The sequence below is a fragment of the Heterodontus francisci genome, chromosome 4 (genome assembly GCF_036365525.1).
Source record: "Heterodontus francisci isolate sHetFra1 chromosome 4, sHetFra1.hap1, whole genome shotgun sequence".
Lineage (NCBI taxonomy): Eukaryota > Metazoa > Chordata > Chondrichthyes > Heterodontiformes > Heterodontidae > Heterodontus > Heterodontus francisci.
This window is the reverse complement of record NC_090374.1, coordinates 82,133,642-82,149,954: the sequence shown is the minus strand read 5'-3', so window position 1 is coordinate 82,149,954 and position 16,313 is coordinate 82,133,642. Positions and strand designations below refer to the sequence as shown.

The window sequence follows — 16,313 nt, the reverse complement described above, 5'->3', positions numbered from 1 at the left end:
TGACGTACTGTACTTGGATTTCCAGAAGGCATTTGACAAGGTACCACATAAAAGGTTATTGCAGAAAGTAGGAGCTAATGCTGTAGGGGGTAACATATTAGCATTGTCAAGCATGCCCCCACCTGCCAAGACTGAGGCACACATTACTTCGCCACATGAACATTAAAACTTAAAATTGTGGCTGGGAAGAAGAGGGCCTATCACAAGGAATTGCCAAGCCCCTGACTGGAAAGACATTTGCATGCTGGCAGACAGTGTTGGAACAAAGGACCCAGTCCCTGCTTCTCCAATACACAGAAGCCCTGGCTAGGCCAGTTTAGTCACATGACTAAACGTCGGTTTGAATTTTAACTTGCTGTGAGAAACTCAAAGCTGTTGGCTCCTGGACTGAGAAAAACTCTCTCCTGTCTGCTCCCATCTCTTTCTCACGGAACGGAAGACCCATTGAAGACATGTGAACTGAGAGAGAGAAAAGTCTCCTACAGCGGACAAAGTTTAAGAATAATACTGGGCCCCAACAAAAAGTAAGAGCTGTCTACAAAGACTCTACGGCAAGCTGGAAACACAGAAACAGTAACAAGAAACCCCTTTCAGACCCTGCCTCAAACCTCTACTTTATTTTTCTTCTCTTTTCTGTTCCTATTTGCATGTGTGTATCGCATGTGCATGCTAGCATGGGCACGTCATATATCTGTAGGCTGGCTGGCAGAAAACAGAGTGTATGCATAAATGTGTCGTTTTCTGATTGGCAGGATGTGACAAGTGGAATCCTGCAGGGGTCTGTGCTGGGCCCTCAACTTTTTACAATTTATATCAATGACTTAGATGAGTGGACCAATGGCTTGGTAGCTAAATTTGCAGATGACACAAAGATAGGTAGGAAAGTATGTTGTGAAGAGATCAGGAGGTTGCAGACCAATATAGATAGGTTGAGTGAGTGGGCAAAAATAAAAAAAACAGAATATTACTTAAACTGCGAACGACTGCAGAATTCCGAGGTGCAGAGGGATCTAGGTGTTCTAGTGCATGAGTCACAAAAAGTTAGTATGCAGATACAGCAAGTAATAAAGAAGGCTAATGGAATGCTAGCCTTTATTACAAAAGGATTTGAAAATAAAATTAAGGATGTTATGCTTCAGTTGTAGAGGGCATTGGTGAGACCACATCTCAAATACGGTGTGCAGTTTTGGTCTCCTTACTTAAGGAAGGATGTAAATGCATTGCAGGCAGTTCAGAGGTTTCCTAGATTGGTTGTCTGATGAGGAAAGGTTGAACAGACTGGGCTTATTTTCACTGGAGTTTAGAAGAGTGAGGGGAGACTTTATTGAAGTATATAAGATCCTTAACGGTCTTGACAAGGTGGATGTGGAAAGGATGTTTCCTCTTTTGGGTGAGTCCAGAACTAGGGGGGGCACGGTTTTAAAATTAGGGATTGCCCTTTTTAGGACAGAGATGAGGAGAAATTTTTTCTCGGAGAGCTGTGCGACTTTGGAACTATCTGCCTCAGAAGGTGGCAGAGGCGGGGTCATTGAATATTTTTATGGCGGAGGTAGATTGATTCCCTTGCCTAACAAGAATCTAAGGTTTTCAGGGATAGATGGGAGTGTGGAATTCGAGACACAAACAGATCAGCCATGATCTTACAGAATGGCGCAGCAGGCTTGAGGGGTCGAATGGCCTCCTCCTGCTCCTAATTTGTATGTGCATATGTCCAGATGCAGCAAGACCTTGACAACATCCAGGCTTGGGCTGGTAAATGGCCAGTAACATTTTCACCACACAAGTGCCAGGCAATGACCATCTCCCCTTGATGTTCAATGGCATTACCATCGCTGAATCCCTCACTAACAACATCTTGGGGGATTCATTGACCAAAAACTGAAATGGAACAACCATCTAAATACTGTGGCTACTAGAGCAGGCCAGATGCTGGGAATTCTGCAGCGAGTAACTCCTGTCTCCCCAATGTCTGTCCATCATCTGCAAGGCACAAGTCAGGAGTGTGATGGAAACTCTCCACTTGCCTGGATGGGTGCAGCTCCAACAACACTCAAGAAGCTTGACACCATCCAGGACAAAGCAGTCCACTTGACTGACACTCCATTCAGCACCTTCAACATTCACTCCTTTCACCACTGCCGCACAGTGGCAGCCGTGTGTACTATCTACAAGATACATTGCTGGAACTCACCAAGGCTCCTTCGACAGTACCTTCCAATTCCATGACCTCTATCACCTAGGACAACGGCAGCAAATGCATGGGAGCACCACCACCTACAAGTTCCCCTCCAAGCCACACACCATCCTGACTTGGAACTTTATCGACGTTCCTTCACTAGTCACTGGGTCAAAATCCTGGAACTCCCTTCCTAACAGCACTGTGGGTGTATGTACACCCCAAGGACTGCAGTTGTTCAAGAAGGCAGCTCACCAGCACCTTCTCAAGGGCAATTAGGGATGGGCAATAAATACTGGTCTAGCCAGCTATACCCATATCTGGCCTCTCAGGTGGATTTAAAATATTTGAAAATAAAAGCAAGGGAGTTTCTCCCATCTCCTGGCCAATATTTATCCCTCAATCAACATCACTAAATTAAATAACCTGGTCATTTATCTCACTGCTGTTTGCAGGACCTTGCTGTGCATGTAATTGGCTGCTACGTTCCTGCTATTCAGGAAACAGTGACTACACTTCAAAAGTACTTCAGTGGCTGTGAAGTGCTTTGAGATGGCCTGAGGTCATGAACATAACATGCCAGTTCTTTCTTTTCATCTCTGAATGATCCTACCCTCTCTAACTTTTTACTTTTTATATCGTCTATATTAGCCACTAATCCTTTTCTTTATTTCTCATTTAGACTAGCTTTTCACCTCTTTACATTTTCTATATTCCTCATGGTTATCTTTAGTATTGTAAACCCTACCCTTATATTATGTTTCTCCTTTACATTTCAGTTGAATTTCAATCTCTAGCCACATACTCATCTTTTATGCACCTCCATTTATAGAAATACATTAATTTTATACTTTATGCAAGCAATATTTGAAGATTTCTCACAAATTTCTTAATCTTTTACTAACTTTTCTGCCTAGAAAAGCCCAATTCTCTTACCTTGCTCAATTTTGTATTTTTCCAGTCCAGCACCCGTGGTCTTCGACACTTCATTACCCTTTTCTATTCTTACGTTGGACCTATGTTGTGGATTCTGATTTCCAGTTGTTCTCCAACTCTCATCAGTTTTTTTTTTACTCTACTTCATTTTCCAGAATTAAATCAAGCAATTTTTTTCCTTATTGCCCTAGAAAGATACTGATCTAGGAATCAACTCTGGATGCATTCTAAAAAGCATGCCCCACTTTGACCACATGCATTTATCATTATTCTGCAATCTCTATGGAGTACAGTTCTTACATATACATTGCAATCCTCAAATGAAATAGATATCAATAGGATTAATAAGATTAAAGTAATAGGGCAGATGCAAAATATTGCTCACTATTTGAGGAGCAAATGTGGAATGAGTAACAATTTGCATAGAGATTACCATAAATTTATTTATATTAGTACTGTAGATTCAACTATACATCTCAGTTGAATAAAGGAGAACCATTCTGTACCAACATTTCAACGTTGGTGGCAATTCACAAAACATTGCAGCGTGACTAAAAATGGCATAGTTCCTTACCGCTGTAGCAGAAATTCCTTCAACTCATAGGAGTAAAAAGGTTGAGGTAAACTCCAGAGCAAATTTTACAAATGCCCCTTTGACAGTAAAATGATGTTTTGTATAAATACAGTTGTACTTTAAAGATGCAGTTCAGAATATACTAGTTTATTTGGGAAACTTGGTACATATATAATGCAATGACCAATTTACAAGAACAAAGGATATGTGGTTCAAAACATGTCAAATTATTATAGTTTGAAACTGCAGTTAAAACTTAAAGTTTGAGAAATATGTACTTGGGTTACAGCTCAAATATTCTAATTATATATTTCAAATGGTTAGAAATCAACATGACATTACTCAATGTTCCACTGAATGCATTTAGCCTTATAAAGCAACAGATTTTCCATAAGGCATGCTATTCCATAATGTTAACTCGAGAATAATTCACAACAGGACACAAAGTCAATGTGGAGATGAAAATATTGTGTTCTACAACACAGTTTGTAAACAATAAAAAAAGTACTGAGCAATATATACACATGCATAATCCCCTTTACAAAACATATCTGTAATCCATTTCATATAAAAAACATATACAGACTAGATTTACATTTTGCAAATAATGACATAGCTCTTAAATACAGTTTATTTGTAGCTAAATCTGTGACATAACAAATTCCAGTAAACCTTCTTAAAACAGTGAAGCTTTACATTTGGATATTAAGCAATATTTTAAACAAGAGACAAAAACACAAGGCTACATTTTTAATAACGTGCATTCTTCAGAATAAAGATAATTTTGTGCCAGCTTAAATTTCCTTTACAACTTTAAAAGTGTCTATCAAGTACCATAACTCAAAATGGTTCTGTTGAACACAGTTGGTGACTTCACTCTATATATACATATACACAATATGTATACACAAAAAGAACAAAAACAATTTTTCATCAAAATTGCACACGTTTCTCCAAAGTGGATCTATGTCCAAAACCAAAAATCAATTACAGGTTGAAATCACAGTAACATTGCGACTTGGAATCTAGACATACACATGCATCTAAAAACCTTGGTTGTGACTAGTGTAATCAAAAACATGGTGCAAACAATCCTTTTAAAAAGGGAGAAAAAGAAAATGGTGTCTACCAATAATAATGTATCTTCGGAATGATGTAAACAACCATAACATTTTATTGTACAGCATGAAATACAAATAGCTCACTCACTTTTTCAATCTTAACTCAGGCACACACCTAGCCACTTATTCAGAAAAAACAAACTTTGAAAACCTACACAAGGTATCGTAACCTGCAAGGACAAGCATCTTAACCTGCAGTATCTATGTAATAATTGGGTCTTCTGAATGTAAAAACAAAACTGGAATATAAATAGATGAAACCAAAAATAATTGGATTTTCATGACCATTTCTCTACATTTTACCATCAAGTGAAAATGTTACAGGGAATAAAACTAAATTAGCAAATTTCACTCCGCAAGGGAGCAAAGAATGGGTGACAAATAGTTTCAACATAGTCACTTTTTAACACAATGGGTTTTAGTAAAAATGTGCAACTTAGTCTACAATACATGAAATGTTACATTTTCCAGAACACAGTCTCACTATAATTTAATAAAGTTGAGCATGTAAAGGGAATTCAAATCAAGACTTCATATTTGGCTCCCAGCTTTTCTGAATGGGATTTCACAACACAGGAAACTATCTATTGTGTTTTAGCTTTTTTGGAAATGCGACATCTGTGGATAAAATAATAAATCTAACACAACACTAATCTCAGTCACATAAGTGTGCTAAAATTCAATAGTTCTAGAAATGACAAATATATGAAATACCTACCATCATCCTTTGAAATTAACTCTTTATACGATTTGTCTTGGCACAAACAAATGATTTGGGATAGCTTTTTTTTTTTAGCTTAAGTACTTGTACACAAAGAATACATTTTCTTAAGGCTATATTTCCATTTATTTCCATGTAGTACAAATTGGTCTGGACCAGCTTACTTCAAGGCAGCTTTTCATTCATCAGCTTTGGTCATCTTTAGCTTTTATGGAGTTGCCAGTTTGTCTGATGAAGGGCAAATATTCTGTTGAAGATGGCCTTGTGATAGATACAGTACTGGAAGATCCACTACTGGCTGCATGGCAAAAAAGGCAAGGAAATTCACCTTTAAGCGAATTCACCTTTAAGTTAATTCACCTAAAAGGCAACATCATTTTTTTATTGCAAGAATAAATGGTAATCATTTAAAACAGCAGGAATGGATGTACAGCAAGTCTATATTAATTGAAAGGACTAAGTCTGTTTGTAGTGAAGCATACTAAACAAACTGACGCTGCTAACAAGGCAAGTGAATTAGGGGAATTAAAAACACACAGCATTCATTATATCCTTATCTAGTAGGGTGCAACAAACTTGTTTACTCATCGGACATTCAAATCCATAGCGGGCCAATGAAATATCCACTTATTTATATTTGTAACCCAAAACAGTAAATTTTCCCACTCAGTAAATTAAGTACAAGGGAGGCCAAAAACAAGGAGACAAATCACATGCAACAAAAAGGGAAAAAAAAGGAAGAGCATACTTCAGAATGAATTTAATAAGCTGATGAAAGAAAACTTGTGAGTAGTTAAAAACAATTTGGCTGAGTAGCTTCACCACTGCAGTATTTAATTCCTGATAAGAAAGCCAAAACAAATAATCTTGGTGTCATGACGCTTATGATTTGAACTCTTGGACTGAATTTTGTTTCCCCGCTGCCGGGAGTGTCGGCGGGGGGAACAAATGGCAGCCCGCATGCACAGGCTGCATGCCGTCGCGATCTTGAATGCGATGGCTTATTTAAATATGCAGGATGGCTGCCCCCTCCCCCCCCCAATCACGTGGTGGGGGCGGCCTTGGCGACAGTGTGAACGGCATTAGCTGTCTTTGCGCAGGCGCTGGCACCATTTTGAAAGCGCTGCCAGCCCTGCTCAGAGGTTTGTTTTTATTATCGTTCATGGAGTATGGGCATCACTGGCTAGGCCAGTGTTTATTGCCCATCCCTAATTGCTTTTGAAAAGGTGGTGATGAACTGCCTTCTTGAAGCATTGCAGACCTTGAGGTGTGGGTATACCCACAGTGCTGTTAGGAAGGGAGTTCCAGGATTTTGACCCAGTGACAGTGAAGAAACGGCAATTTCGTTCCAGATCAGGATGGTCTGTGGCTTGGAGGGGAACTTGCAGAGTTGGACCCCATGCCCCACCCCCGACTACACCGAAAATAAATGTTGGCCCTGTTCCTTCCTCCCTTCTCCCCCAACTACACAAAGTACAGAGGTCAGATCTACACACCACCCCCACCCCCACACACACACTACAAATGCAGAGTTGCCCCCCCCACCCCACTTAACAAAAAGTCCTGAGATCCCCTCTTCCCCACCATCTCCTGGATGGGAAAGTGAAGGTGTGAGCGTGCTGGCCGTTGCATGGAAGATCCTGGACAGCTGGTAAGATCGTGGTGAATGGTAGTTAAATGTATTCATTTCCTTGACTTAGATATTTAAAGTTGGGTCTTGTTGCTGAGCTACAGCGGGGGTGGGTGCCGCCATAGAGCTTCACCGCCGCCGGGGAGATCGGGCCCGGCAATCCCAGCGTCGGGCTCCATGGTGGGCCACTGCAATCTTCCAGCTCTCCCCGTTGCCATGGAACCCAACCTCAGGAGCTCCACAAAATTTAGCCCCTTAACTTTATGAGAGGGTGGGTTTTGCAGGTCTTGGCCCAATTGCCAGTGAAGCCCAGTGAAAACTCAGACTACTCGCATGCACAAACCAAGTAAGTGTCAGGCAAACTGCAAATGGAACTATGGCATCTGTGGCAATGGCTGCAGATAAAGGGGATTTAAGAAAAATGTTTTTATCTTCAGTCAGTTTTACAAATTCAGTAAAATTTGGTAGATGACTATTTCATCTCAAACACAAGCAAGCTGGCAATTATTGCATGTAAAGGGACACGGTAAATGCTGTATTTTTGATGATTAAAAACTTTAAAATATTATACTAATAATGTACACTAAAAATGAAACTAAAGGCTTTATGTAATTATATGAACTTGTAAAGTTAAAGTAGCAGTTTATACTTATGAAAGAAACAGCTTTAAGTATTAGCCAATGCTCACTCAGAGAAGTTAGAAAAGTGGTTAGTGTTAAAATTCAAAATATCTCACTGGTAGGGGTTACCCTTCTGAGACTGAGATTAAGGCATATTATTGAGGCTGTTTAGATAGAGCTTATCCAGCATTTGACCTGGAAATGCTCGATGCAGACATGAGAACAAAAAATGGAGATTCTCTTTTGCCTAGCTTAAACATCCTTTATGAATAAAAAAAATGCAGCTATTCCTAATACTTAGACCACAAGGCTCTCCTCCTGATTCTTAAACTAAGTTCCCAATTTCACCTTGCCACAGGAAAAGGGCTAAGCAAAGTTTAGGCATTTACCCACAGTAAATATGCAGGGAAAATGGAACACAAAAACAGTGGCTTAAGTCACCAAATGGCACTGGCCCATTGAAAAGTCCCAGAAATTAATCCCCTTCCTGCCCTTTGAGAAAATGTTAGCATAGAGGAATCTAGACAGTGAAAATCTAAATTATTTGTGATTCAACGCTTTAACAGTATTTGAGGTGCTCAATCAAAACCAGGCCCCAAAAGTTTCTTCTTTAAAAAAAAGTGTGCCAACAGACTCAACTGGCCAGTCCCCAAACAATTAACTGCCCTTAAATGTAGTGCTTTCAATAATTGCAATCAGACAGAATGCAGCATAACTATCCAAGTCACAGCAAGACCAATTTGGTCCTTTCACCAATAAAAGGATTTTTAAAAAAAAATACAAAAGATACATATCAAAGTATTCAAGCTCTCACAAAACAAAGTTTGTACATGCAAGATTATAGTTTACTTACAGAATGCAGATCTGTTATTGTCTTGATCTGATGACTGAGGTGTAGGAAGTATCTTTCTGGGAGTATATGTATTTAAAATTCTTCTACCCAGAGAAAATACACTCGCAGAAACTAGAATGAAAACAAGACAATATGACTATCAATTTTTCATATGATCTTCCTGTCCTCAAAGCTCCAAGAATACTCTAGTTAGCAGAATATTTCACCAAAATTTAAAACATATACCTCCAAATTATTCTGGATATAGGAGAAACTTTTAATTCTTTGTCAGCAAAGTCGAAGTGGATGGGCATTCAGCAGGATATGGTGTCAGCAAATGGCTTAGGCACAAATTAACTTAAGGGATAACTGAAGCAGATGGCTGTTAACAGTTTTAATGCTCGGAGGTACAGGCCTGTAGGGACCTCTTATCTGGTAAACTGGAAAGCTGATTCAAAAAGCTAATTCTCGACAGGGTACCGAATCTTGGTTGTCTATTATTCTAGAATTTATAGGGGTCAATTATGAAATTTCTTTTTTGGCACTTCCCATTTATAAATCAAGTTTTCTATAACAACACATTTCTAAAATACTGGAATAGGGGTTTTCAAGAAGAGGCAATAGCCAAAATATCCCAGTATCTTGGCAGAAGACCAGGCACTCAGATTCAAAGCATTTATACAACAGGTCCTCCCTATCTAATGCTGCTTGTGTCCAAATTCAGTACGGGTTAATATTTAATAGATAAATTCTACCCAATAAATCTGATCGCAGGCCAACTTCATTTAGGGAAAAAAACCCTTTTCCCAAGAATCCAGCACGTTGAACCCCCTTCTCTGGGGGTACAGCATTTTTGCTCAATTTTTTGTTATGCCAGGATAAAACATGGAGTAGTGTAAAAGTAGGTCACTGAATCCTGATACAGACAACTAGACACATTTCTACAAAGGGAATGGATTGAGTTAGTGGTGAGTGGATGGGTGGTTGGAGTTAATCAGATTTCCGTTTTTTTTTTTAAACATTTGTTCGTGGGATGTGGGTGTCACTGGCGAGGACAGCATTTATTGCCCATCCCTAATTGCCCTAGAGAAGGTGGTGCTGAGCTGCCTTCATGAAAGAATGCAGTCCTTGGGGTCTACGTACACCCACATTGCTGTTAGGAAGGAAGTTCCAGGATTTTGACCCAGCGACAGTGAAGTAACAGCAATACAGTTCCAAGTCAGGATGGTGTGTGTCTTGGAGGGAAACTTGCAGGTGGTGCATCAGCTGCCCTTGTCCTTCTAGGTGGTAGAGGTCACGGGTTTGGAAGGTGCTGTTGAAGGAGGCTTGATGCGTTGCTGCAGTGCAGATTGTATATAGTACACTCGGCTGCCACTGTGTGTCGGTGGTGGAGGGAGTTAACATTTAAGGTGGTGTATGGGGTGCTGATCAATTGGATTACTTTGTTCTGGATGGTGTCAGCTTCTTGAGTTTTGTCGGAGCTGCAGCCATCCAGACAAGTGGAGAGTATTCCATCACATTCCTGACTTGTAGATGGTGGACAAGCATTGGGGAGTCAGGAGGTGAATTACTCGCTGCAGAATTCCCAGCCTCTGGCCTGCTCTTGTAGCCACAATATTTATGTGGCTGGTCCATTTCAGTTTCTGGTCAAAGGTAAACCCCAGGATGTCGATAGTGGGGGATTCAGCAATGGTAATGCCGCTGAATGTTAAGGAGAGATGGTTCTGTAATAAAAGAAATATACTGCGGATGCTGGAAATCAAACCAAAACAGGAAGTACTGGAAATACACAGCAGGTCTGGCAGCATCTGTAGAGAGAGAAACGGAGTTAACATTTCTGATCTGTGACCTTTCATCACAAAAGGTCAGATGCTGCCAGACCCACTGTGTATTTCCAGCACTTTGTTTTTGTTCCATTGTTCTGTCTTTATATTCAAATGTCTCTGATGTACTACAAATTAACATAACCAAAGAAGTAATTAGCAGTCTCACCTGAGGATGTAGAAAGAGCACCAACAGAGGTGCTTTCAGGAATTGATGCAAGAAATTCATCCACTTGCTTCAGAGAAAGTGAATTATGAAGGGTTTCAAGGGGGCAAATGGAAGGCACCATAGAATAAAGCTCAAATCCTGTAAAGAAACACTTCAGATTTAACAACAGAAACATAAAAATACAAATTCAATGAATGCATATACATGTAGTATGTACTGCGTACACACATGCAAAGGGCACACTAAACACTTCAGGCATAATGGGAATGCGTGTCTACTACACTTTGTGGTACATCATCTAAAAATAGGTTACATGGGTCCCAGGTACCAAGTACCAAGACCAAGACACCATGCATAACTATTATGCTCTTTGCTCTGATCTATCTGATTTCTCTTGCTGTTCGAAACAAGGGAGCATGACTCGAGCTCTACAGTAATCCTTCACAGTAACACTGCTTTCTACAACTGCATTTCAGTCAATAGATCTGTTAATTACTTAACCAGTGTAGAATAAGAATTAAACTTACACATGCTTTTCCATTTGATAGAAAAATATTGAGCATACAGGTGGTCAGTTATCTACAACTCTCATACTCAATCTTCAAGGTAAAATATCTATCACCCAGTGGGAAACCTTTTTGTTCTCTGAATTACCTTTGCATGTTCTTGAAATACTGAGTGAACAAAATAATTCTGAATTTTCACAATTAGCTAAAAGTTAGTGTTTCTTTATACTCATTAACATTTGAAATGAGTGACAAATGCTGCAAAACAAATGCTTACTAATCCATTATATAGAAATCACAGAAGCTACTGCACAGAAACAGGCCATTCTGCCCATTATTCCACTGTTTATACTCCACACTCAGAGGGTCGAGTTTTTGGAATTCTCTTCCTCAAAAGGCAGTGGAAGCAGAGTCTTTGAATATTTTTAAGGTAGAGGTAGACAGATTCTTGATAAGCAAGGGGGTGCAAGGTTATCGGGGGTAGGTGGAAATGTGGAGTAATCAGTTCAACCATCAACTTATTGAATGGCAGAGCAGGCTCGAGGCGTCGAGTGGCCTATTCCTGCTCCTAATTCGTATTTTCGTATGCACACAATAAATACAAAGCTATGCATCTTTCAGAAAGAAAAAGAGTTTTTAGACACTAGGATAAATTGTGCATTAAGAAATATATGCATATAAAGAATGGAATGTTAATTTGGGGAAACAAATAAAAAGATCTTCCTTATTCCTTGAAAGAAGGCACCCGTCACACATCATTGGAACTGAGAAAAACCAAGTGGCAAATCATATGACTGGCAAAACAATCACTCCCTCCACCACCAGCATATTGTGATTACACTATTCACTATCTAAAGGATGCACAGCAGCAACTCGCCAAGACTTCTTCAGTAGTACCTTCCAAACCCACGACATTCACTACATAGATAGATAAGGGCAGATGGTGCATAGGAACACCTCCACTTTCCCCTCCAAATCACACACCATTCCTAGGACTTGGACATAGACAAATATCGGTGTTTATCATCGCTGGGTCAAAACCCTTGGAACTCCTTATCCAACAGAATTGTGGTGGCACCTTCACCATACAGAGTGGAGGCTGCCCACTTACATGAACTAGGTACGATTTCACTCCCATATGAAAATACTAATACCTAGCAATATAGAGGTACAGCCCAGTATATTTGCAAGAATGAATGAATACAGTTAGACAAGATGTTTCTTTGCAAATATAATGCATTTTTAATCCTCATTAAATGTATTCACATTATTAGCTTTTCAGCATCTTCAATTTCCTTTTCAAACTACAGTGCCACTTTAGATTGAATTATGATAGGTTCAGCTTTTTATGGAGAAATTATAAACAGATAAAGTATGCCAGTAAATAAGCACCCTGCTCAAAACAGAAATGTGCAGAACAGTATTTGCTTTAAGGGGAATGGTTGAATAACGGCAACGGTTTTCTCACACAATATAAATTCTCTTCCAATCAATCAATCTGGGAATGTTCACTGCTAAATCAGTAGAGGTGCCAATGGTTGAAAGCTACAAAATCACTATATGATCAATTTAAGACTTGACGTGCAGTATGGTTGTAAGGAACAGGTAATTTTGGAGCTATGGTGCTCAAAGCTTTTGGGGATTTTCCTCATCTCATGTCTGGGTCTCTCATAGACTAATTGAGAGAGATTGATTGCGACAAATAATCAACAACCCAATTATTGTTGTTTCATGCAACTACCAGGATGGTAGAAGGCGAACCAGATGAATTGTAGTCGTCTTTCGCCTAGCTTCTGCCCAAAATTTAAAAATTCAAATTATAAGATCTGCTTAATTTTAAAAACAATATTAAGAAAAATAGTTCACTTAAATATATATTTGTGCCATTTACCAGTGCTTTGAAGTACCGCAGCATTAGAAAATTACTGTCTGAGCTGAGCGGAGAACAACTGTTGAACCCAGAGGGAATGAGCACAATGAATTAACAGTAACAATAACAGTAAACAAACCTATTTCTGGTGTACAGCTAAACCCAATTTTGTTGAATCAATGCTGAATCATTTTCTTATTACTTGATGAGTGAATGTAGCTTTAATTTAATATTTAATAGATAATAATGCATTGATACATTTGAATTGAAATTATTTGAAACACATTTGCAATCATTCAATAAAATTTATAAACTTTATAGCCAAGATAAAGGGAGTGGTGCACAATAGAAAATGGTGTAAACAAGGATCAAAGTCAATATACATCTCAGTAATTTCTACAACAGAAAAGATTAATGCAAATCTGCATTTTAATATTTAAAACTTATATAAAAACATTGTCAAACCTGTTAATCATATAACCAAATGCAAAAACATTTTTGTGTAGATATTCCATTTAGGGAGGCGGTGGCATTGTGGTATTGTTACTGGACTAGTGACCCAGGGTACTGCTCTGGGGGCCTGGGGTTGAATCCCACCACAGCAGAAGGTAGAATTTTAATTCAATTAATAAATGGAATCATTGAATTGTCTAACACAGAAGGAAGGCATTTGGCCAATTCACCTATCAACATACGAATTAGGAGTAGGCCACTCGGCCCCTCGAGCCTGCTCCGCCAGTACATAAGATCATGGCTAATGTTACTGTAGCCACGACTCCACATTCCCACTTACCCCCAATAACATTTCACCCCCTTGCTCATCAAGAATCTATCTACCACTGCCTTAACAACATTTAAAAATTCTGCTTCCATTGCCTTTTGAGGAAGAGAGTTCCAAAGATTCATGACCCTCGAGAAAATAATTTCTCCTCATCTCTGTCTTAAATGGGCCATCCCTTATGTCTTAAATAGTGACCCCTAGTTCTAGATTCTTCCACAAGGGGAAACATCCTTTCCACATCCACCCTGTCAAGGCCCTCAGAATCTTATCTTTTTTAATGGCCTCTTACTCTTCTCAACTCCAGTGGGTACAGGCCTAGCCTGTCCAACTTTTCCTCATAAGACAGCCCGTCCATTCCAGGTATTAATCGAGTAAACCTCTGAACTGCTTCCAACGCATTTACATCCTTTCTTAAATGAGGAGACCAACACTGTACACAGTATTCCAGATGTGCTCTCACCAGTGCCCTGTATAATCGAAGCATAACCTCCCTAACTTTGAATTCAATTCCCCTCGCAATAAACAATAAGATTCTATTAGCTTTCCTAATTACTTGCTGAACCTGCACACTAACCTTTGCAATTCATGCAGTAGAACACCCAGATTCCTCTGCATCTCATCGTTTCTGGCAGTGCATTCCATATCCTAACAATCCTGTGTGTAAAAACAATTCTTCTAACCACTCCCTTGTTCTTTTGAAGACATTGGCTGAATTTTACCGCCACCACGATCACCACCCCCCCCAAACGTTGGGGGTTGTGACGGGAAGAGGGGGAGGGCGCCTGGAAAATGCCTCCGGGAGAGGCCTGCCTCGGACCTTGATGACTGGAAGGCCCTGTGGCGGCCCCCCGTTGCTTGGCAACGGGGCCGAAATTTCAATGTTAAATGTATGGTAATCAATGAAGTAATGCCTTTCATGTTGCTGCCGGTCGTCACGCTCGATACGGAGGTAGGTTGCTGGGACACCCACGTTTTTGGATCTCCATTCGGAGATCCGAGGTGGAACACTGGTTGGGAGTGGGGACAAATGTATTCAACTGTTCTAGGGGGTGGTGGGAAGGGTTAAAGTTCATTGTTTCTAAACTTTGGGGGGGGGGGGGGAAAGAGAGAAAATCAGGATTGCAAGCTAAGTTTTTTTGGGGGGGGGGGAAAGAGGGCAAGTAATAAATTGTTCAGTCATTGGGTGGGTGGGAAAGGGGCTTGAATATTTTATTAAATGTTTTACATTAAATTTATAATGGCTATATCTTTAAAAATTCAAATTCAATGGAAGGGCCTGAAGCCCTTAAAAATGGCCCCGGCATCTGCGCAGACGCCATCGCCAGGGACAGAGCCCCCTCCACGTCATCGGTGGGGGGGGGGGGGGGGGGGGCAAGCAGTCCACTCTGGCCATGTAAATGAGCCGCCGTGTTTAATATCGCGGCAGCTCTGTGAAGCAATTCCCACGCATGGGCCCCGTCATCTTTGAAGCCAGCCAGCCACTGACACCGGTGGCGAGCTCATAAAATGCAGCCCATTAAATTTATATCTTCTTGTAACCAACTCACTGATCAGTAGAAATTGTTTTCAATTAACCTTGCCAAAACCCCTCAATTTTGAACATCTCTATCAAATCACCTCTTAACCTTTGTCTAATGAAAACAATCCCAGTTTTTCTCATGTCCCCAGTAACTAAAGCTTTTCATCCCTGGTACATCATAATGCATTTCCTCCATGCCTTCTCCATGGCCATGCTATTATTCCTAAAATAAGGTGCCAAAAACTGGACACAATGGCCCTGATATTGGCAGGGGGAGTTTTAGTCAGGAAATACTGAAGTCTGATCCCCGGTCTGGGGTAGGGAGGGGGATGCAATGCCAAGAAAGAAGGTAAGCTTTGGGGATATGGGGGCAGGTGGAAGCATCCCTGCTCCTCCTGTCCCACAAGCAGTGCTGTAAAGGCGCTTATGTTTTCCCTGAAGCTGTTCTTGCCTCCCTTGAGCTGCCAGGTTTGCTGATGACTGGGAAACTCAGCCGGCCAGAGTTAAATCTGTAAAACTGGTTAAATGCGAGGTTGCCAAGGTTATTACAGTACTTATATGGACAACCCACTCCTGGGAACGAGTTGGCTGTTCCCCCGCCCCCCCCCACCAAAAATGTTTTTCCACATCTCATCAGATCCCAACTCATCCATTTTTGGGGGGGGTTAAAGTTACCTCCAATATTCTAACTGTCACCTAACCAATGCCTGTGTAGAGTTAGCATTATCTGTTTGCTGTTGTACTCCAGGCTCCTATTTATAAAACTTAGGATTCTATTTTTAAAAAATGAACAGCTTTATCAACTATTAAAGATTCTGGACCCCAAGGTCTCTCTGGTCTATTTCTGCGTATATTGTTTCCTTATTTTCTTCCCATAAAATATCCTTTCACATTTTTCCACAGTAAAATTTCTCAATGTTACATTTAAGTTGACACGCATCTGTCCAATCTACTAACCTGTTTATGCCCTCCTGAAATTGCTTACTCTTTCTTTAGTTGGCAATATTCCTTTTTTTTTAAATGTCTTCTGCAGAT

At 40.2% G+C, this 16,313-nt stretch overlaps 1 protein-coding gene across 1 annotated transcript in view; it reads right to left on the bottom strand.

Moving 5' to 3' along the window:
• Positions 1-3,654: 3,654 nt before the first annotated feature.
• ppip5k2 (diphosphoinositol pentakisphosphate kinase 2) overlaps positions 3,655-16,313 on the bottom strand; it is a 213,104-nt gene continuing 200,445 nt past the window's right edge. Inside the window, exons 28-30 of the mRNA XM_068029776.1 lie at positions 10,603-10,740; positions 8,632-8,742; positions 3,655-5,826 (exon numbers count right to left, since the gene is read on the bottom strand). Of these exons, the coding sequence (XP_067885877.1) occupies positions 5,714-5,826; positions 8,632-8,742; positions 10,603-10,740 (362 nt within the window). The 3' untranslated portion in view covers positions 3,655-5,713. The remainder of the gene's footprint in view (positions 5,827-8,631; positions 8,743-10,602; positions 10,741-16,313) is intronic.